The following is a 24,151-nucleotide window of genomic DNA, read 5'->3' as shown; positions in this document are numbered from 1 at the left end:
TGTGGAGGCTGCAGTGAGCCGAGATGGTGCCACTGCACTCCAGTCTGGGTGAAAGAGCAAGACTGTCTCAAAATTTAAAAAAAAAAAAAAAATCACAAAATTTACAATAAATATTCTTAAATATTCACTTTAGTCATAATTATGCAACATTTTACTAAAATGTTTTTATCTTGCAAAGCTAAGTCTCAACACATATTAAACAACTACGAATTTTTCCCATTTTCATGGCACTTTTCAAACACCAGTCTTTTTTTTCTAGGAGTGTAACTGCATCATATATCTCAACAATCTCTGTCTTTTTATGGCTGGCTCATTTTATTTTGCATAATGTCATCAAAATTTATCTTTATAGTTGTTAGACTATCTTCTGCTTTTTGAAAACTGAATGACAGTCCAGTTTTTTTTGTTGTTGTTGTTTGTTTTGTGTGTGTGTATTTTTTTGTTGTTGTTTGTTTTTTTTTAATAATACAGATTCTCACTCTTTCACCCAGATTGGAGTACAGTGGTGTGATCTTGGGTCACTGCAACCTCTGCCCCTCGGGATTCAAGCGATTCTACTGCCTTAGCCTCCCAAGTAGCTGGGATTATAGGCAAGTGCCATCATGCCTGGCTAATTTTTGTATTTTTAGTAGAGTCGGGGTTTCACCATGTTGGCCAGGCTGGTCTCAAACTCCTGACCTCATGTGATCTGCCCTCCTCAGCCTCCCAAAGTGGTAGGATTACAGGCATGAGCCACAGTGCCCAGCCAAGTATTTTTATATTTCAGATCGTATCTACTGAATGATTTGGTGACAGAAACTTGTTTTGCTTTTACCTATTGGCTTTCAGTAGCAATAGTATAATAATTATGAGTATGAAAATGACTCTTCATATGACCATATATGTGAAAGTATATATATGTGCTACATTCTATTTTGTCTACTTTTTTTAACCTTTATACTTGTAGCAAATTGTTTTAATTCTGTAGCTTTGTAATATGTTTTAAAATCAGAAACTATAATGCTTCCAACATTGTTCCTATTTTTGAAGATTGTTAGGTACTTTATTGTCCCTTGAGATTTCATATACTTCAGGGGTTGCTGTTTTTATGTCTTCAAAAATGCAATGAGAAATTGAGAAAATATTGCATTAAATCTTGTGTATTGAGCAGTATAGACATCTTCACAATATTAATTTCAACTTTTGAACAAAAGTATGCTAAAGAATTTGGTTTAATTTCTATATATTTGTAAACTTGTTAGCTTTTAATATTATTGTTTTATATTGTCATTCCATTTTTGTTATGGAAAGTAATCCATAAAATTTCAGTTCTAAAATACTTTTTAAGACTTTTTTGACTTATTTGGTGGCCTATCAAGAAGAAAGTTGTATTAGCTATTGATAAGGGTGTGTATCTTAATGTTGTTGAGTTTTGTATACCTATGTTAGGAATATTTGTTTTATACTGCCTTCAGGTCCTCTGTTCTCTTACTAATATTCTGTCTTGTTTTATTCTTATTTTAGAAAATGGGATATTAAAATATTCTATAATTATATTGTTCTCTATGTGTTTCTTCAATTCTGTTGATATTTGCTTTATATATTTGGAACCCTAATGTGAGACACACATACACACACACACACACACACACACACACACACACGCACGCAAATTTGGTCATAGGTTCCCATGAATCTATTATTGTTTAATGTCCTTATTTGTCTCTTTGGAGTTTTGACTTAAAGTACATTTTATAAAATATGACAGTTATTTAAGATGTAGCTTGTGTAATACTGTTTTGATGTCTGCTGCTCTCGTTTTGTTAATACTTGCATGGAATGTCTACTTCCATCTTGCCACTTTCAGTCTTTTTATTATTAGATCTTTTCTGACTCTTGTAGAAAGGCAAGTTGGATCTTGATTTTTCTTTTCTTTTTTCTTTTTTTTTTTTTTAGTGGGAATCTTGTTCTGTCACCCAGGCTAGAGTAGTGCAGTGGTACCATCTCAGCTCATTGCAACCTCCGCCTCCCAGGTTCAAGCAATTCTCCTGCCTCAGCCTCCCAAGTAGCTGGGATTACAGGCATCCGCCACTATGTCTGGCTCATTTTTGCATTTTTAGAAGAGACGGGGTTTCACCATATTGGTCACGCTTGTCTCAAACTCCTGACCTAAGGTGATCCACTGCCTCGGCCTCCCAAAGTGCTGGGATTACAGGCATGAGCCACCGCGCCTGGCTGATTTTTCAATTCTTTAAATAAATCCCTTTATTAAATGTATGTCTCTTGACTGGAAAGTTAATTATATGTATTCAAATAATTTTCTGAAGGAGAAAGTCTTATAATGTCATTTTATTAGTTGTTTTATTTGATTCTTGTATCTTTGTCCCTCATTTTTCTTTGTCTTCCTTTGATGCTTTCATTTCTTTCTTATTTGTGTATCCATACAGATATTTTTGGGGGTAACCTAGGGATTACATAAAACCTCTAAAAAATACAACAATATAGTTTAACCTGGTAAAAAAAAATTAATTTCAGTTGCATACAAAGTTTTATTTGTTTTGTTTTGTTTTGTTTTTGAGACAGAGTCTCACTCTGTTGCTGAGGCTGGAGTGCAGTGACACAATCTTGGCTTACTACAACCTCCGTTTCCCAGGTTCAAACAATTCTGCTTCAGCCTCCTGAGTAGCTGGGACTACAGGCGTGTGCCACCATGCCTGGCTAATTTTTGTATTTTTTTTAGTAGAGACAGGGTTTCACTATGTTGGCCAGGTTGGTCTCGAACTCTTGACCTTGTGATTCACCCACCTTGGCCTCCCAAAGTGCTGGAATTACAGTCATGAGCTACCATGCCTGGCCGCATACAAGGTTTTTTCCTTGTTACATCTGTCCTCAACATTGTTATTGATGGTGCTAATTATATCTTTTTATGTTGTATGTCCATTAACAGTTGTTTATAATAGTTTCTATGCTTTTATCTTTCAAGTTCTAGAGAATAATTAAAAATGTGTACTGCACCATTATGATAATGCTAAGGAATAGTATTTTTGTGTATGTGTATATCTCTCCCAGAAAGTTACGTATTTTCATATGATTATGTGTTGTTTTCTTGCATCATGTTATTTTCAGTGGAAATGACTCCTTTTCACCATCTTTGATATGTAGGGCAGATGGAGTGCCAATATACTTTTTCAGGATTTGGTTATTTTGGAAGATCTTTTCCTTTTTATCTGGTAGGACAGTTTTGCTGATGGTATTATTCTCACTTGGCAGCTTTTTTTTTTTCTTTTTTTTTTTTTTAAGGACTTTGACTATATCACACAGTTTTTTTCTGGCCTGCAAAATTTTCTTGACAGATTCACTGGTTTTCTCATAAGACTATCCTTGTAAATGACACATCACTTCATCTTGCAGCTCCCAAGATTCTCTTGCCTGTGACTGTTGAAATCGTGCTTATATATGTGTGTGTTATAAATATCTTTGTGTGTATCCTAGTTTGTTGAGCATCTTCAGTTTCACATCAGTTTTTCCTACTTTTAACATTTTTAAGTTTTTTTTGTAATTTTACCTTAACAATTTGTTTTTGATATTTTTAACACTTGTTTTTATCCTCATATTTCTGATTTTCAATAGTTGTCTGTTCCTATTTAATTCATTGAGTATTCAATTTATTTTAAATTTTTAAAATTAATTTTTACGGCTTCATTAATAGTTACTTTCAGAAAATTTTGTAATTTTTTGATGAGGCCATGTTGCCTTCATATTTTGTATGCATTATAATTTTTTATTGAGATTTGGACATTAAAAACAAGCTACCCATCACAATCTTTATAATGTATCTTTGTCTTGTCATAGTCTGAAACCAACTGTCTTGGCTAGAGATTTTGGTAGTCTCTCAAACATGTTCTTAAAGTGTGTCTTTTCTGAAATTTTTTGGGTTTTTTAGTTAAAGGAGTTTGTTCATGAGTCAGTAGTCACTTGCTACACCTGTTCCCGGTCTGTGGTACTGCAGATTCTCTGCTGCTGCAACATTCACCTTGGGTCTCAGTTGACTCAAACTGTCATTCCATAGTATATCACCATTTCTTTTGCATTTTATGTCATGAGAGACAGAAATCAGTGTCTGGAAAGGTCCCTAGAAGTCTGAAATGAATATGTGTGTGCCACTATTTTTCTTCTCTTTTCAAAAAGAAACCAAGAGTTGCAATTTACTTCTTTTTTTTTTGAGACAGAGTTTTGCTCTGATCACCCAGGCCGTAGTTCAATGGCGCAATCTCAGCTCACTGCAGCCTCTACCTTCCGGGTTCAAGGGACTCTCCTGCCTCAGCCTCCTGAGTAGCTGGGATTACAGGCATGTGCCACCACACCTGGCTAATTTTTGTGGTTTTACCAGAGAGGAGGTTTCATCATGTTGGTCAGGCTGGTCTTGAACTCCTGACCTTGTGATCTGCCTGCCTCGGCCTTCCAAAATGCTGGGATTACAGGCACGAGCCACTGCACCTGGCCTGCAGTAGACTTCTCTTTTCCTTCTATATGGCTCTTTGCATTGTGCTCACCTGGGGCACTGCACACACTTAACTCATTTATATATTTTCCACAAATGTATCTTGGTCAGTATGTTTTGTTACATTGATATGTCTGTGAAGGAATTAGGGCCTGTGGTATTTTGCTGTGCCATCTTGCTTATGTAGTTTGTATATTTTTATAGGTTAGATTTGTAAAGTATATTCATTTGAGTCTAGTAAGTGAAGTAATTGTTATTTTTATTTCTTTCAGTTGCATGTTCTCATTTTGCCCAAGACCTTTTGCCAAAGCAGGGCTTAAAAGATTCTTTTCAAAAAGTGATCCTGAGAAGATATGGAAAATATGGACATGAAAATTTACAATTAAGAAAAGACTGTAAAAGTGTGCATGAGCATAAGGTGCACAAAAGAGGTTATAATGGACTTAACCAATGTTTGACAACTACCCAGAGCAAAATATTTCAATGTGATAAATATGTTAAAGTTCTTCATAAATTCTCAAATTCAAGTAGACACAAGAAAAGACATACTGGAAAGAAACCTTTCAAATATAAAGAATGTGGCAAATCATGTTGCATACTTTCACAACTAACTCAGCATAAGGAAACTGCTACTAGAGGGAATTTCTACAAATGTAAAACATGTGGCAAAGCCTTTAACCAGTCCTTAACTCTTACTAAACATAAAAAAATTCATACTGAAGAGAAACCTTACAAATGTGAAGATTGTGGCAAAGTCTTTAGTGTATTTTCAATCCTTACTAAACATAAGATAATTCATACAGGAACAAAACCCTACAATTGTGAAGAATGTGGCAAAGGCTTTAGTATATTCTCAACCCTTACTAAACATAAGATAATTCATACTGGAGAGAAGCCCTACAAATGCAATGAATGTGGTAAAGCCTTTAACTGGTCCTCAACTCTTACTAAACATAAGAGAATTCATACTGGAGAGAAACCCTACAAATGCAATGAATGTGGTAAAGCCTTTAACCAGTCCTCAACCCTTACTAGACATAAGATAGTTCATACCGGAGAGAAACCCTACAAATGTGAAGAATGTGGTAAAGCCTTTAAACGGTCCACAACTCTTACTAAACATAAGAGAATTTATACTAAAGAGAAACCATACAAATGTGAAGAATGTGGAAAAGCCTTTAGTGTATTCTCAACCCTTACTAAACATAAGATAATTCATACTGGAGCAAAACCCTACAAATGTGAAGAATGTGGCAGCGCCTTTAGGGCATTCTCAACCCTTACTGAACATAAGAGAGTTCATACTGGAGAGAAACCTTACAAATGTAATGAATGTGGCAGAGCCTTTAACTGGTCCTCAACTCTTACTAAACATAAGAGAATTCATACTGGAGAGAAACCCTACAAATGTGAAGAATGTGGCAAAGCTTTTAACCGGTCCTCAAACCTTACCCGACATAAGAAAATTCATACTGGACAGAAACCATACAAACCTAAAAGACATGACAGTGCTTTTGACAACACCTCAAACTTTTCTAGACATAAAAGAAATCATACTGGTGAGAAATCCTAGAAATGTGAAGAATGTGACAAAGCCTTTAAGTGGTTGTCACACTTGATTGTATGTAAGATGATTCATACTGGAGAAAACTCCGAGAAGTGTGACAGATGTGACAAAACAATTCTCATACCTTATTGCACAGGAAAGCATTTATACTTGAGAAAAATTGTATAAAGAATGGAAAAGTCATTAATATCTGCTCATATCTTACTCAACATCAGAAAGTTAGTACTTAATAAAAGCGTTATCAATGAAATTACTGTCAAAAGATCTTTCAGACAATATAAGCCTGTAAAGTGCAGCAGAGTATTTTGAAGAGAAACATTAAAAATACGAAGAGGTTTGTAGTACCTTTGCTTGTATCATAGCTCTTACTGTACACATTTTGTACTAGAGAAAAACCCTGAAGCTGTTGTTCAAACTTTGTTCAATACCAGGAAATTTATGTTGGAGAAAAACCCTATGAGTGTAATGAATTTGGAAAAATACTTTTTCAACAACAGCTTAGAAAACATGAGAGGAATTATACTAAAATATATTTTTGCAAATGCAACAGTAAATATGAAATACATGATCCAAAATTAGGTTTATATAAATATCAGAGAATTCACAGTACAGATATCTTAAGATACTGACACTTCAGACATTACACAAAATCAGAGTGCTGAGTACAGAAAGTTATCCAAAACACAAGTTGGTAGATAACTAATAGTGAAAAAGTTTTTTGCAGAGGTATATTTACATTCAAAGTACACTGTTTTCTTTGGAAAAAATTACAGGTTTTTTGAAAAGTGAATAATGATATAATTCAACTCTCAAATCCATGTTTTTTGGTCTTTTTTGGACGGAGTTTCGCTCTTGTTGCCCAGGCTGGAGTGCAATGGCGTGATCTCAGCTCACTGCAATCTCCGCCTCCTGGGTTCAAGTGATTCTCCTGCCTCAGTCTCCCAAGTAGCTGGGATTACAGGCATGTGCCACCACGCCCGGCTAATTTTGTATTTTTAGTAGAGACAGGGTTTCTCCATGTTGGTCAGGCTGCTCTCGAACTCCCGACCTCAGGTGATCTGCCTGCGTCAGCCTCCCAAAATGCTGGGATTACAGGCATGAGCCACCACACCTGGTCCATGCTTTTCTTCATTCCGATTGTATTCACATGTGAAAGCATGTGATCAACTGTTGTTGCATCAAAGATATGAGAGATTTTTTTTTATTAGATGGGCATTATTTATGACCTTTTTAATGGAAGAGTAAGAACATTAAAATGAAAGACACATGATGAAAATCTAAGTAGAGAGGCTCTTGTGGTTAACTGATAATATTGAGTCATGCATGAGGTAGGTGGTCAGAGTAATATTCTGCATTATAGTGAAAAGTTTTTAAATTTTAGTTAAAATTCAGTATTTTATGAATTGTGCTTTTCATAATAAAATACAGTACATTTCAAAATTTTTAGATTATGTATGAACTTAGATTTTTAAACATATTTTAACATGTTAAGACTGTTGTGTATTCAGTGAAGCATTTTTATGCCACAAACTTTAACTTGCCCCACCTTACTCAATGGCGTAGGTAAAAGATGATGATAGCAATATACTATTTGGTTACATAGTGGACTAACATCTTTAGTAATCTCTTTTGCCAGTGGCTTTAAACTGCAAATAAGTCAAAGAATATTCCCATAGGTTTTACATTTATATTTTTTCTTATTTAAATTTATCGTTCTTATTTTTCATGGGTACATAGTATGTTTTTATATTTATGCCATATATGGCATGTTTTGATACAGGTATATAATATGTAATAATCACATCAGGGTAAATGAGGTATCCATTACTAGCATTTATCCTTTGTATTACAAACTGTTCAGTTCTATACTTTTAAAATGTACAACTAAATTGTTGTGGACTACAGGGTTATTTTTATGGTCATAATAAAAATTATAAAAGTATAAATAAAATACATTTCTGAGTCCTGAATATTTTAAAAAATATGTTATATATTTTTCTTCTAACATGTGGCCTCTTTGCCTACAAGCATATAAAGACTTTTAGTTTTGATTTACATAGAGTTAAATATAGATACATTTTACTTTAAAGATAAATCTCAAGTATAAGAAAATTGTAAGTGTGCTTGTGTATGTTTGTACCTATTTTCAGAAGAAAAGAGCAATATTGGAACAAAAATCATTTTAATAAGGTGACTAATTTACTAGAAAACTAACAACCTCAAAAATGCTGAAAGCAAATCTATACTCTCTCTGCTTTGTATTGAATTCATTACTGTAAAATATTATGGCTTATGGTTCAGAATCTCCCCATGCAGATGTTCTGTTTTTACTTGCCTGGTACTCATGGTAGAGCTGTACATTTCTTTTTTCTTACAATTTCTTTTACAGTTTATGAAGTATTATGTGAGCTGGTCAGGGATTACAACAATGATTTTTTATAAAATTTAGCAGTGTACAAAAAGTAATTTTTAGATGTAATTTTACTATTAGTCTATTAAGTTATAATTTATTTATTTAGTTAAAACATTGCCCTTTGTTCTTTTAATTGGAGAACCCTATGTGAGCCTACTTTTTAAAAGTTATTCTTTCACTTTTCATAATTGATATAAGTAAATTTATTTATTTATTGAATTTGTTCAGGTAAGTACTAGGAAGGCTTCCTGAGTCATGAGGATGCTGTTATATATAAACATAGCAGACAAACATGACAGTGCTTGCTGTGTAACAGATGCTCCATAGTAAGACATAAATACTCCTGTTGAAGTTAGTTTGTAACTTCAAGTCAGAAATGGAATATATCAATGGTGAAACAGTAACATTGATTCTTCATGTGGAGAGGACTTTTTTTTTTCTGGGCTGCAAAGCTGAATTCTGCTGAATTTAAAGAGAAATTCTGGTAATTTTCTAATTATCGTCAGGTTTGTTTGTCTTATGTGTATTCCAACAATGTATGCATCACAGCTCTTCTTTTTCTGTATTATGGCTACAGTTTTCTCACTGTTGTCTTTATGCCATGTCATTTTGCATGGTAATTTAGTAAGTTTTGATGAGAAATTTCGTATTTTTAGTGCACTGAAAAATTGGTTTTAATTGGCGAGTTTGCTTATCAATATAACTCTCAGGTTGTTAATTAAGATAAAAGACATACACTGTCCACAGGTGAGAGGATTAAATCAGTTGGCATTGTTTTTAACTGTAAAAAGAAAAATCTTACTAGATTCTTACACAAAGTGTGGCACATATAAAATTTGCTAGAAAATATGTCAGAAATAAAATAATTTATTTATTTATTTATTTTTTTGACATGGGATTTCACTCTTTTTACCCAGGCTGGAGTGTAATGACCCGATGTTGCCTCACCGCACCCTCCACCTCCTGGGTTTGACTCTCCTGTCTCAGCCTCCCGAGTAGCTTGGATTACAGGCATGCGCCACCATGCCCAGCTAATTTTGTATTTTTAGTACAGATGGGGTTTCTCCATGTTGGTCAGGCTGGTTGTGAACTCCCGACCTTAGGTGATCTGCCCACCTCGGCCTCCCAAAGTGCTGGGATTACAGGCGTGAGCCACTGTGCCTGGCCAGAAATTAAATTTTTGAGAGAGCTAATGGTAAATCTGACTGGACACGCTGGCTCATGCCTCTAATCCCAACACTTTGGGAGGCTGAGCTGGGTGGATTACTTAAGGCCAGGAGTGCGAAACCAGCCCTGCCAAGATGGTGAAACCCTGTCTCTACTAAAAATACAAAAATTAGCCAACTGTGGCCGTGTGTACCTGTAGCCCCAGCTACTTTGAAGGCTGAGGCAAGACAATTATTTGAATGCAGGAGGCAGAGGTTTCAGTGAGCCGAGATCATGCCACTGCACTCCAGTCTGGGCAACAATGAGACTCCATTAAAAAACAAAACAAACAAACAAAAAACCAACAACAACAACAAAACCGATAAACATTTTGAATTTAATTTTCTGTAATATAGCACAACTTATGTTTTCACACAGAATCTTCTATTTTTAAGTGTGGCCATTAAACATTGCAAAATAATAAAATGACTTCTGTTGATTTGAAATTTGGAATAGTATTTCTTTTCCATATTGATATTACAATTTGGAGGAATTTCTTACTTTTTTAAGTGGAGTCTCACTCTTGTCACCCAGGCTGGAGTACAGTGGTGCAATCTCAGTTCACTGCAACCTTCGCCTCCCGGGTTCAAGCTATTCTCCTGCCTCAGCCTCCTGAGTAGCTAGGATTACAGGCACTTGCCACCACGCCTGGCTAATTTTTGTACTAATTTTTTTGTACTAATTTTAGTAGAGATGGCGTTTCGCCATATTGGCCAGGCTAGTCTCGAACTCCTGACCTCAGATGATCCACCTGCCTCAGCCTCCTGAAGTATTGGGATTACAGGCATGAGCCACTGCTCCCGGTTTGACTTTTAAAATATATATATACACATATATATTTATATATTATAAAAAAAAATATATATATATATATTTTGGTTGGTGAAGTTCAGTCTACAGTTTTTATTTTTAGTCACCTATCTGTAGCCAACTCCTTGGTCATTTTCTCTGGAAAAATTTTGGAGATCATGGCAACTTTTGGATTAAAACGTTTTCTATTTCTTTGCATACAAATTTGTTTTCTGAGTGGTGTCATGGGGCCATAAACAACACCTGCCCTTTTAGTGTCTTTCATACCATTACCATCTGTACCAGAAACTCCAGGTGCCCCAGGCTTAAAAACCCTAAAGTACATTGACTTTTCCCATCGACTGTGCTGGGTCCAGAACATGGTGTTAAATACCAGAGTTTCTGTGATTATGACAGATGACAAAAACCACACGAGAACTAAGTATTTTTGATACTATTCAGCCAAGTTTATGAAAAAGACACAGTATTTGAAACATTATCTTTCCATAATGTTTTAAAAATGAATTTTTTGATGTGACATAAAATGTGCATTTTTTCTGTAAAACATGATGTTTTGAAGTATATGTACAATGTCAAATGCTTAATTCTAGGTTAATGCTTTACCTCACATAGTTAACATTTTGTGGTGAGAGCACTTCACATTTTCTTAGCATTTTTCTTAGCACTCTTCATTTTTTCAGTATTCTCTTAGCATATACAAATACATTATTATGAACTATAGTCACTGTGCTGTACAGAAAAATCTTTTGAACTTAATCCTCTTATTTAACTATAATTGTGTATTCTTTGACAGACATCTTTCCAAACCTCACTTTCTTCTAAATACCTCGGCATCTGGTCATCACCATTTTGCTCTCCACTTCCGTGAGATTAATTTTTTTAGAATGCATGTGTAAGTGAAATTATGACATATTAATCTTTGGCTTATTTCAACTAATATAGTATCCTTCAGGTTAATCCATGTGATTGAAAATAATACGATTTTCTTTTTAAAAGGTGAATAGTATTCCGTTGTGTACATACACCACGATCTCTTTATTGACTCATTAGATGTTGAACTGTTGATTCCATGTTTTGGCCATTGTGAAGAGTGTTGCAAACAACATAGAAGTGCAGATGTTTCTTCATTCTGATTTTATTTGTTAGGGATATATGTATACAATAGTGGAATTGCTATATTATACAATAGTTTGATTTTAAATTTTTTAAGGAATCTCTGTTTTGTTTTTCATAATGGCTGTCCTCATTTACATTTAAGCCAACAGTGTGCGAACATTTCGTTTTCTTCATATGTTTACCAATACTTTTTTTTCTTTTTAATATGAGTAATTGTGACAGGAGTGAGTTGATATCTCATAGGTTTTTTTCTTTTGGCTTGCTTTTCCCTAATAATAATTGATGTTTAGCATTTTTAAATGTATCTGTTGGCCATATGTATGCCTTTTTTTGAAAAAATATTTACTTAGGCCTTTTACTCACTTTTAATAATTATTTGTTTTTTATTGTGTAGTCATTTGAGTTTCACATATATATACACACACACATGCATATATGTATATACATATGCATGTATAGATATATGTATATACACACACATATTTTGAGACAGAGTCTCACTCTGTTGCCCAGACTGGAGTGCAGTGGTACAATCGTGACTCACTGCAACCTCTGCCTCCTGGATTCAAGCGATTCTTCTGCCTCAGCTTACCAAGTACCTGGGATTACAGGCACCCACTACCATGCCCAGCTAATTTTTGTATTTTTAGTAGAGATGGTGTTTCACCATGTTGGCCAGTCTGGTCTCTAACTCCTGACCTCAAGTGATCTGCCTGCCTTCGCCTCTCAGTGCTGGAATTATAGGCATGAGCCTGCTGCCTGGCCAAGTTTCTTACATATTTTTTGATAGTAATGTCTTGTCACATGTATGGTTTGCAAATATTTTGTCCCATTTTTTACTTTTCTTGTCCTGTTTGTTGTATCAGATTTTTTTCAGCAGCTTTTTATTAATAATTTGAAGTAATCTGACATCAATTTTACCTTTGATTCCCTGGGATTTTGAGGTTAAATCAAAAGAGTTACTGCCTAGACCAATGTTATGGGGGTTTTACTCTATATTTTTTGTAGTAGTTTCAGAGATTCAGGCCTTACATTTAGGTAAGTAAACTATTTGAGTAGATTTTTAGATATGGTGTGAAATGAGGGTCTCATTATATTGCTCTGCATGTGGCTATAATTTTCTCAGCACCATTTACTGAAGATACTGCCCTTTCCCTAAGAAGGTGTTACCTATATTTAAATTGAGTTAGCTGTAAATATATGGATGTATTTCTGGTTTGTCTTTACTGCTCCATTGGCATATGTGTCTGTTTTTATTGAAGTACCATACTGTTTTGGGTACTATAGCTTTGTAGTATATTTCAAAGTCAGGTAGGGTAATAACTTTAGTGTTTTGTTTTTGTTTTTCCTTGATTGCTTTTGCTATACAGGATCTTTTGTGGGGTACCATATAAATTTTAGATATATATTTTTTAAATTGTTATTAAGTATGTCACTGGTATTTTCATAATGGTTGTATTATATCTGCAGATTATTTTCTGTAATATGAGTATTTAACAATATTAAATCCAATTCATGAATTAGTACTATTTTTTTTATTGGTGTAGTATTTAATTTCTTCCTCTAATGTTCTTTAGATTACAGTGTAAGGTGTTTTAACTTTTTGGTTAAATTGATTTCAAAGTGTAGTTATTACAGTTATTGTAGATGAGATTGCTTTTAATTTTATTTTGAGGTAGCTAATTGTTCTTGTGTAGAAATGCTACTGACTCTTGTGTGTTGATTTTGTATTTCGCAAGTTTAAAAATTTGTTCATTAGTTCTAAGTGAAGTCTTAGGCTTTTCTATACCGAAGAGTATGTCATCTGCAAACAGGGATCATTTAACTTTTTTTCCAAGCTGGATGCCTTTGATTTTATTCTCTAAATTTTCTGACTTGGACATTTAATACCATGTTTAATAAGACTGACCAAAGTGGGCATTCTTGTCTTGTTCTAGCTTTTAGAGTAAAAGCTTACATTTCCTTGCTTAATATGTTATTAGCTGTGCATTTTTTGGTATATCTGGTGTATATTGGCCTGAGGTGCATTTGTCTTATACCTATTTTATTAAGAGATTTATCATGAGTATATGTTGAATTTTGCCAAATGTCTATTCTACACCTATTTTTTATTTATTTATTGAGACGAAGTCTTGCTCTGTCACCTATGCTGGAGTGCAGTGGTGTGATCTCAGCTCACTGCAACTTCTGCTTCCCGGGTTCAAGCTATTATCCTGCCTCAGCCTCCCAAGTAACTGGGATTACAGATGCCCGCCACCATGCCCAGCTGATTTTTACATTTTAGGAGAGATGGGGTTTCGCCATGTTGGCAAGGCTGGTCTGGAACTCCTGACCTCAAGTGATCCACTCACCTCAGCCTCCCAAAGTGTTGGGATTACAGGGGTGAATGCATAAACAGTTATGTACATAGTTTCTCTTAGATTGACAAGATAAAAGAAATAGTTAAAACATTTGAAATGGGATAAAATTAATCAAAACAACATCTTTTTAATAGCTTGGCATAATTGCCATGCTTTTTGAAATGAGCAGATTACTAACAAGAAGCAAAGACAAGATTTTTGCTTTACTCAATTATTAAGTTCTGGATCTTTTGAAATGTAAAATCCTGGCTAAACAATTTGAAGGGAGAATTCTTTAGGTGACTTCCTAGGGTTTCCAAGGCAATACAAGAAGAATTTTGATAGGAAAATGCATACTACATACACATGATTCTCTAATTTGCTTTCGTATGTAAAAATTGAAAATTGCAAATCTGGTTTTTCAATTAACAAAAGATTTATTTTTCAGCAAAACAAATAATTGCAGAAAACTGATGGGGAACAAATACCATTAGCTGCCAAAAACAGTATGACCAGATTCAGTAAGTATATAGTCATGCAAATGACAGCCCAATTAAATTAAGACCATAGAGGTGCATGTGGACAGCATTTCTGTGCAATGTGGTGCACCTCCACGGGGCACCTTGTTCTGCCTGCTTACAGAGATAACAATTTCCGGGGGTCGGAGCAAGATGGCCGAATAGGAACAGCTCCAGTCTCCAACTCCCAGCGCGAGCGACACAGATGACCGGTGATTTCTGCATTTTCAACTGAGGTACTGGGTTCATCTCACTGGGGAGTGCCAGACAATCGGTGCTGGTCAGCTGTTGCAGCCCAACCAGCGAGAGCTGAAGCAGGGCGAGGCATTGCCTCACCTGGGAAGCGCAAGGGGGAAGGGAATCCCTTTTCCTAACCAGGGGAACTGAGACACACAACACCTGGAAAATCGGGTAACTCCCACCCCAATACTGTGCTTTAAGCAAATAGGCACACCAGGAGATTATATCCCACACCTGACCAGGAGGGTCCCACGCCCACGGAGCCTCCCTCATTGCTAGCACAGCAGTCTGCGATCTAACCACAAGGCAGCAGCAAGGCTGGGGGAGGGGTGCCCACCATTGCTGAGGCTTAAGTAGGTAAACAAAGCCACTGGGAAGCTCAAACTGGGTGGAGCTCACAGCAGCTCAAGGAAACCTGCCTGTCTCTGTAGACTCCAACTATGGGGACAGGGCACAGTAAACAATTACAAAAGCAGCAGAAACCTCTGCAGATGCAAACAACTCTGACAGCTTTGAAGAGAGCAGTGGATCTCCCAACACGGAGGTTGAGATCTGAGAAGGGACAGACTGCCTGCTCAAGTGGGTCCCTGACCCCTGAGTAGCCTAACTGGGAGACATCCCCCACTAGGGGCAGTCTGACACCACACACCTCACAGGGTGGAGTACACCCCTGAGAGGAAGCTTCCAAAGCAAGAATCAGACAGGTACACTCGCTGTCCAGCAATATTCTATCTTCTGCAGCCTCTGCTGCTGATACCCAGGCAAACAGGGTCTGGAGTGGACCTCAAGCAATCTCAACAGACCTACAGCTGAGGGTCCTAACTGTTAGAAGGAAAACTATGAAACAGGAAGGACACCTACACCAAAACCCCATCAGTATGTCACCATCGTCAAAGACCAGAGGCAGATAAAACTGCAAAGATGGGGAAAAAGCAGGGCAGAAAAACTGGAAATTCAAAAAATAAGAGCGCATCTCCCCCGGCAAAGGAGCGCAGCTCATCGCCAGCAATGGATCAAAGGTGGACGGAGAATGACTTTGACGAGATGAGAGAAGAAGGCTTCAGTCCATCAAACTTCTCAGAGCTAAAGGAGGAATTTCGTACCCAGCGCAAAGAAACTAAAAATCTTGAAAAAAAAGTGGAAGAATTGATAGCTAGAGTAATTAATGCAGAGAAGGTCATAAACGAAATGAAAGAGATGAAAACCATGACACGAGAAATACATGACAAATGCACAAGCTTCAGTAACCGACTCGATCAACTGGAAGAAAGAGTATCAGCGATTGAGGATCAAATGAATGAAATGAAGTGAGAAGAGAAACCAAAAGAAAAAAGAAGAAAAAGAAATGAACAAAGCCTGCAAGAAGTATGGGATTATGTAAAAAGACCAAATCTACGTCTGATTGGGGTGCCTGAAAGTGAGGGGGAAAATGGAACCAAGTTTGAAAACACTCTTCAGTATATCATCCAGGAGAACTTCCCCAACCTAGTAGGGCAGGCCAACATTCAACTCCAGGAAATACAGAGAACGCCACAAAGATACTCCTCGAGAAGAGCAACTCCAAGACACATAATTGCCAGATTCACCAAAGTTGAAATGAAGGAAAAAATGTTAAGGGCAGCCAGAGAGAAAGGTCGGGTTACCCACAAAGGGAAGCCCATCAGACTAACAGCAGATCTCTCGGCAGAAACTCTACAAGCCAGAAGAGAGTGGGGGCCAATATTCAACATTCTTAAAAGAATTTTAAACCCAGAATTTCATATCCAGCCAAACTAAGTTTCATAAGTGAAGGAGAAATAAAATCCTTTACAGATAAGCAAATGCTTAGAGATTTTGTCACTACTAGGCCTGCCTTACAAGAGACCCTGAAGGAAGCACTAAACATGGAAAGGAAGAACCGGTACCAGCCGTTGCAAAAACATGCCAAAATGTAAAGACCATCGATGCTAGGAAGAAACTGCATCAACTAACGAGCAAAATAACCAGTTAATATCATAATGGCAGGATCCAGTTCACACATAACAATATTAACCTTAAATGTAAATGGACTAAATGCTCCAATTAAAAGACACAGACTGACAAACTGGATAAAGAGTCAAGACCCATCAGTCTGCTGTATTCAGGAGACCCATCTCACATGCAGAGACATACATAGGCTCAAAATAAAGGGATGGAGGAAGATCTACCAAGCAAATGGAGAACAAGAAAAAGCAGGGGTTGCAATCCTAGTCTCTGATAAAACAGACTTTAAACCATCAAAGATCAAAAGAGACAAAGAAGGCCATTACATAATGGTAAAGGGATCAATTCAACAAGAAGAGATAACTCTCTTAAATATATATGCACCCAACACAGGAGCACCCAGATTCATAAAGCAAGTCCTTAGAGACCGAAGAGACCTAGACTCCCATACAATAATAATGGGAGCATTCAACACTCCACTGTCAACATTAGACAGATCAACGAGACAGAAAGTTAACAAGAATATCCAGGAATTGAACTCATCTCTGCACCAAGCAGACCTAATAGACATCTATAGAACTCTCCACCCCAAATCAACAGAATATACATTCTTCTCAGCACCACATCGCACTTACTCCAAAATTGACCACATAATTGGAAGTAAAGCACTCCTCAGCAAATGTACAAGAACAGAAATAACAAACTGTCTCTCAGACCACAGTGCAATCAAGCTAGAACTCAGGACTAAGAAACTCAATCAAAACTGCTCAACTACATGGAAACTGAACAACCTGCTCCTGAATGACTACTGGGTCCATAACAAAATGAAGGCAGAAATAAAGATGTTCTTTGAAACCAATGAGAACAAAGATACAACATACCAGAATCTCTGGGACACATTTAAAGCAGTGTGTAGAGGGAAATTTATAGCACTAAATGCCCACAAGAGAAAGCAGGAAAGATCTAAAATTGACACTCTAACATCACAATTAAAAGAACTAGAGAAGCAAGAGCAAACACATTCAAAAGCTAGCAGAAGGCAAGAAATAACTAAGATTAGAGCAGAACTGAAGGAGATAGAGACACAAAAAACCCTCCAAAAAATCAATGAATCCAGGAGTTGTTTTTTTGAAAAGATCAACAAAATTGACAGACCACTAGCAAGACTAATAAAGAAGAAAAGAGAGAAGAATCAAATAGATGCAATAAAAAATGATAAAGGGGATATCACCACCGACCCCACAGAAATACAAACTACCATCAGAGAATACTATAAACACCTCTATGCAAATAAACTGGAAAATCTAGAAGAAATGGATAATTTCCTGGACACTTACACTCTTCCAAGACTAAACCAGGAAGAAGTTGAATCCCTGAATAGACCAATAGCAGGCTCTGAAATTGAGGCAATAATTAATAGCCTACCAACCAAAAAAAAGTCCAGGACCAGATGGATTCACAGCTGAATTCTACCAGAGGTACAAGGAGGAGCTGGTACCATTCCTTCTGAAACTATTCCAATCAATAGAAAAAGAGGGAATCCTCCCTAACTCATTTTATGAGGCCAACATCATCCTGATACCAAAGCCTGACAGAGACACAACAAAAAAAGAGAATTTTAGACCAATATCCCTGATGAACATTGATGCAAAAATCCTCAATAAAATACTGGCAAACCGGATCCAGCAGCACATCAAAAAGCTTATCCACCATGATCAAGTGGGCTTCATCCCTGGGATGCAAGGCTGGTTCAACATTCGCAAATCAATAAACATAATCCAGCATATAAACGGAACCAAAGACAAGAACCACATGATTATCTCAATAGATGCAGAAAAGGCTTTGGACAAAATTCAACAGCCCTTCATGCTAAAAACGCTCAATAAATTCGGTATTGATGGAACGTACCTCAAAATAATAAGAGCTATTTATGACAAACTCATAGCCAATATCATACTGAATGGGCAAAAACTAGAAAAATTCCCTTTGAAAACTGGCACAAGACAGGGATGCCCTCTCTCACCACTCCTATTCAACATAGTGTTGGAAGTTCTGGCTAGGGCAATCAGGCAAGAGAAAGAAATCAAGGGTATTCAGTTAGGAAAAGAAGAAGTCAAATTGTCCCTATTTGCAGATGATATGATTGTATATTTAGAAAACCCCATTGTCTCAGCCCAAAATCTCCTTAAGCTGATAAGCGACTTCAGCAAAGTCTCAGGATACAAAATTAATGTGCAAAAATCACAAGCATTCTTATACACCAGTAACAGACAAACAGAGAGCCAAATCATGAATGAACTTCCATTCACAATTGCTTCAAAGAGAATAAAATACCTAGGAATCCAACTTACAAGGGATGTAAAGGACCTCTTCAAGGAGAACTACAAACCACTGCTCAGTGAAATAAAAGGGAACACAAACAAATGGAAGAACATACCATGCTCATGGATAGGAAGAATCAATATCGTGAAAATGGCCATACTGCCCAAGGTAATTTATAGATTCAATGCCATCCCCATCAAGCTACCAATGAGTTTCTTCACAGAATTGGAAAAAACTGCTTTAAAGTTCATATGGAACCAAAAAAGAGCCCGCATCTCCAAGACAATCCTAAGTCAAAAGAACAAGCTGAAGGCATCACGCTACCTGACTTCAAACTCTACTACAAGGCTACAGTAACCAAAACAGCATGGTACTGGTACCAAAACAGAGATATAGACCAATGGAACAGAACAGAGTCCTCAGAAATAATACCACACATCTACAGCCATCTGATCTTTGACAAACCTGAGAGAAACAAGAAATGGGGAAAGGATTCCCTATTTCATAAATGGTGCTGGGAAAATTGGCTAGCCATAAGTAGAAAGCTGAAACTGGATCCTTTCCTTACTCCTTATACGAAAATTAATTCAAGATGGATTAGAGACTTAAATGTTAGACCTAATACCATAAAAATCCTAGAGGAAAACCTAGGTAGTACCATTCAGGACATAGGCATGGGCAAAGACTTCATGTCTAAAACACCAAAAGCAACGGCAGCAAAAGCCAAAATTGACAAATGGGATCTCATTAAACTAAAGAGCTTCTGCACAGCAAAAGAAACTACCATCAGAGTGAACAGGCAACCTACAGAATGGGAGAAAATTTTTGCAATCTACTTATCTGACAAAGGGCTAATATCCAGAACCTACAAAGAACTCAAACAAATTTACAAGAAAAAAACAACCCCATCAAAAAGTGGGCAAAGGATATGAACAGACATTTCTCAAAAGAAGACATTCATACATCCAACAGACACATGAAAAAATGCTCATCATCACTGGCCATCAAAGAAATGCAAATCAAAACCACAATGAGATACCATCTCACACCAGTTAGAATGGCGATCATTAAAAAGTCAGGAAACAACAGGTGCTGGAGAGGATGTGGAGAAACAGGAACACTTTTACACTGTTGGTTGGACTGTAAACTAGCTCAACCATTATGGAAAACAGTATGGCGATTCCTCAAGGATCTAGAACTAGAAGTACCATATGACCCAGCCATCCCATTACTGGGTATATACCCAAAGGATTATAAATCATGCTGCTATAAAGACACATGCACACCTATGTTTATTGCGGCACTATTCACAACAGCAAAGACTTGGAATCAACCCAAATGTCCATCAGTGACAGACTGGATTAAGAAAATGTGGCACATATACACCATGGAATACTATGCAGCCATAAAAAAGGATGAGCTTGTGTCCTTTGTAGGGACGTGGATGCAGCTGGAAACCATCATTGTTAGCAAACTATCACAAGGACAGAAAACCAAACACCACATGTTCTCACTCATAGGTGGGAACTGAACAATGAGATCACTTGGACTCGGGAAGGGGAACATCACATACCGGGGCCTCTCATGGGGAGGGAGGAGGGGAGAGGGATGGCATTGGGAGTTATACCTGATGTAAATGATGAGTTGATGGGTGCTGATGAGTTCATGGGTGCAGCACACCAACATGGCACAAGTATACATATGTAACAAACCTGCACGTTATGCACATGTACCGTAGAACTTAAAGTATAATAATAATATATATTATTCAAAACAAAACAAAACAATTTCCCCTGAGTGACTCAAGGTGAATACTGGGAACTGAGAATGCTGTGTTCAGAGGGATTACTCGGAACATGGTTAACACACTTTTACCATATTATAATAAAATTTGATGTATCCTACTCTGCATCAGAAAAGCTTTTAGTAAAAGATTGTTTATTTATAGTACTCAACCTGGATTCATGAAAAATTACAATATTCCAGGTAAAGCAGAGACACTTAAATGTCAAACAAATTTTATAAAACACACTTGAATGAGATAAAGTGTTAGCTGAAAATGTCTACTCTCTACTTCTATGGTTTAAATTGTTTGTACACTCTACATAGAAAATACTAGTGTGTGGCCAGGCAGGTGGCTCACACCTGGAATCCCAACACCTGGGGAGGCGTAGGCAGGCGGATCACCTGAGGTCGGAAGTTCAAGACCAGCCTGACCAACATGGAGAAACCCCGTCTCTACTGAAAATGTAGAATTAGCCAGGCATGGTGGTGCATGCCTGTAGTCCCAGCTACTCGAGGCTGAGGCAGGAGAATCGCTTGAATTCGGGAGGTGGAGGTTGCAGTGAGCCAAGATTGCGCCAGTGTACTCCAGCCTAGGCAACAAGAAAAACTCCGTCTCAAAAAAAAAAAAAAAAAGAAAAAGAAAAAAATAATATTATGTGGGTTCTTTTCTCTGCTAACTTATTTTCCTTAGCATAATGTCCTCCATGTTCACTGATGTTCTTGCAAATAACAAGACTTGCTTCTTTTGAAGTGCTGAATAGCATTTCGTTGTGTAAATATGTCACATTTTCTATATTCGTTCACCTGTTGATTAACACTTAGGTTTAATCCATACCTTAGGAGTAATTGTGAGCAATCCACTTCCTTTTTAAAATTTCTTTCTTGTTTTTATATCTCTCCTTTTATTTTTATTTCTAGAAGTATTTTAATTTAATAATATAACTTATGACTGTTACTTATCTTCATTTGAGCTTGATTTGGGTCATGAGCTATGTGCCCAGGAGAAATTATTTTACATCCTTGGAGCTTCAATCTACATTATTAATAAAAGATACTATTTTTCCAAGAGCTGTTTTAATTTATACATAGTAGCTATAAGCATTTTTCACTGAAAGGCTCTTCTAAATATAGCAAATATTTACGAATAAGAATTTATATTTCAAAGACTTTTAATAACTGGGTATATTTTGTCATATTTGGTGTATTCTTTCTGAAAAATGCCAAAATAAGAATTTTATTATTTTTCCTGGAATAACAGCCTAAGGGATTCTGCATTGTGGCTTTGCTAATTTTAGCATATGGTTTTGACTGCTACAATTGAAATTAGGTTGAATTTTAAACTCACTATTGTTTAGCTTGTGTGATTTTTGGTTCATTTGCAGAACCAAATATATTGGACATGAAGTGTGTGGGATGACTTGGCTTCATTTCTACTCTCTTTTGTTATTACATTTGGAAATTTAGAAATGATTGGGTTCAAATAAGTTTGGTTTTGAATCAAGCAACAGAAAATCCCAGAAATCACCGAAAGAAATAGCTACTGCATAGTGCTTTTCAGTGAGATTTATACATGAAACAGAGTTTATTGAAAGTTTGTTGAAATTTGAAACTACCTACAACATTAGGTACTTGTCTTAGTTTGTCTATGGCATCCCTAGCTTGGGGATGCTGACATTACAGAAAAAAATATTGCTACAGTAATAAGATTTGGAACAAATACTTACGTGCTTGTAAACCTTTGCCTTAATAATCCTTAGATAAATGTCACTCTGACTCAATCCTTTTGGCACAACTGCTTAAAATTCTAGAGTCTCCTTCCCACCAAAGTCAACTCATGGAATTTTCAGCTTTTTAAGTTATTTTATTTTATTTTATTTTATTTTATTTATTTATTTATTTATTTATTTATTTATTTAACCCAGTAAGCTTTATAGTTGACATCATTATATTGGGATTCCTCAGGCAATTCCTGAGCCTTAGAGCTGCCCATCTTACCTCATCCTTCTTGTTTCACATTGTCTGTTGCTGGGTCCCTCTCACTCCATATTTGAGCCTTAATGAGGCCTCAGTTTGGAGGAACCAATGGAAAGCATTGCCATATATGTTGGGTTGAGAATCAGGATCCTCTTGAGGAAAAAGACTTTGCATTTATTATTCATAGTAAAAAGCTGTATTTTTGAGATGTGGACATGTTTCACTCAAATGAAACTTAAATTATTTTATCAGCATGCCAATATGCTCAAAATAACTATCAAGTTCATCAAATGTTTTGCTTTGGACTCCCAGAGCACAAAGATTGATATATAAGCATTTGTTAGTTTTTTGTTGTTGTTGTCGGTGTTTGTTTTTCTTTTTAAGATATTTTCCTACTTTATGCTGATGTCAAGTTACACAAAGCTTACCAAAAGCTTTATTTTACCAAATTTTTTATATCAAAAGTTCAAATACATAAATATCAAAAGCGACATTCTGGATTACCATTTTCCAGGTGATGTAGTTTGCATTTATTAGTACTACCTTTCAGTTTTTACTTATGTGGTGCAAGATTATAAAAGTGCCTTCCAGTTGATTTCTTTCTTCCCCCCAACCCCCCACCCAGGACAGAATTTCACTCTTGTTGCCCAGGCTGGAGTGTGATGGTGTGATCTCTGCTTACTGCAACCCAAGCCTCCTGGGTTCAGGCAATTCTGCCTCAGCCTCCTGAGTAACTGGGATTACAGGCCTGCGCCACAGGCCTGGCTAATTTTTGCATTTTTAGAGGCAACCGAGTTTCACCATGTTGGTCAGGCTGATCTCAAACTCCTGACCTCAGGTGATCCACGTGCCCTGGCCTCCCAAAGTGCTGGGATTGCAGGCGTGAGCCACCGCACCCAACCCACCTTCCAGCTGACTTCTTAGGTAACAGCAGAGTCCATTTTCTCAGACAGTAGCATAAGAATTCTTGATATACCACGTTTAGAGGTACTGAACACAACTGGATATATCTGCTGAAATATGAATTTATCCATAAACTCATCAGAGACTAAGTAATGGCAACACGTTGTAGTTCAATATTTTTGTCTAAATTCTTGTCGAGCTGCATCCATCTGTATATGTAATACTGAGTTGCCAACAGCTTCTTTATACTAAGTCAGAACTCATTTTACCTGGTGGTTTCATTTGAAATGTATGAGCTGTATTATGTAACATTCAAAGAAATAATACAAATTTAATTCAAAGACTATGGAAAGAAGAGTCATACAGGCACACTGACAGTGATTTGGAATCTGGCAGGTGACAATGATTAACAGGTTGAGCAGATTCAACTAGACCTAAATCCCTGAAACAATACTGAAAGACATTTTTAAATTAAAAGTATATTTGACACTTCAATAGATCTATGAAATTTGAAAG

General features: G+C 36.6%; 1 protein-coding gene across 1 annotated transcript in view; it reads left to right on the top strand.

Moving 5' to 3' along the window:
* ZNF273 (zinc finger protein 273) overlaps nt 1-8,002 on the top strand; it is a 35,019-nt gene extending 27,017 nt beyond the window's left edge. Inside the window, exon 4 of the mRNA XM_007981233.3 lies at nt 4,753-8,002. Coding sequence (XP_007979424.1) covers nt 4,753-6,053 — 1,301 coding nt within the window. The 3' untranslated portion in view covers nt 6,054-8,002. The remainder of the gene's footprint in view (nt 1-4,752) is intronic.
* Nucleotides 8,003-24,151: the final 16,149 nt, after the last annotated feature.

The sequence above is a fragment of the Chlorocebus sabaeus genome, chromosome 21, assembly GCF_047675955.1.
Source record: "Chlorocebus sabaeus isolate Y175 chromosome 21, mChlSab1.0.hap1, whole genome shotgun sequence".
Taxonomy (NCBI): domain Eukaryota; kingdom Metazoa; phylum Chordata; class Mammalia; order Primates; family Cercopithecidae; genus Chlorocebus; species Chlorocebus sabaeus.
The sequence above is the reverse complement of the archived record's forward strand: the minus strand, read 5'-3'. Positions and strand labels throughout refer to the sequence as shown.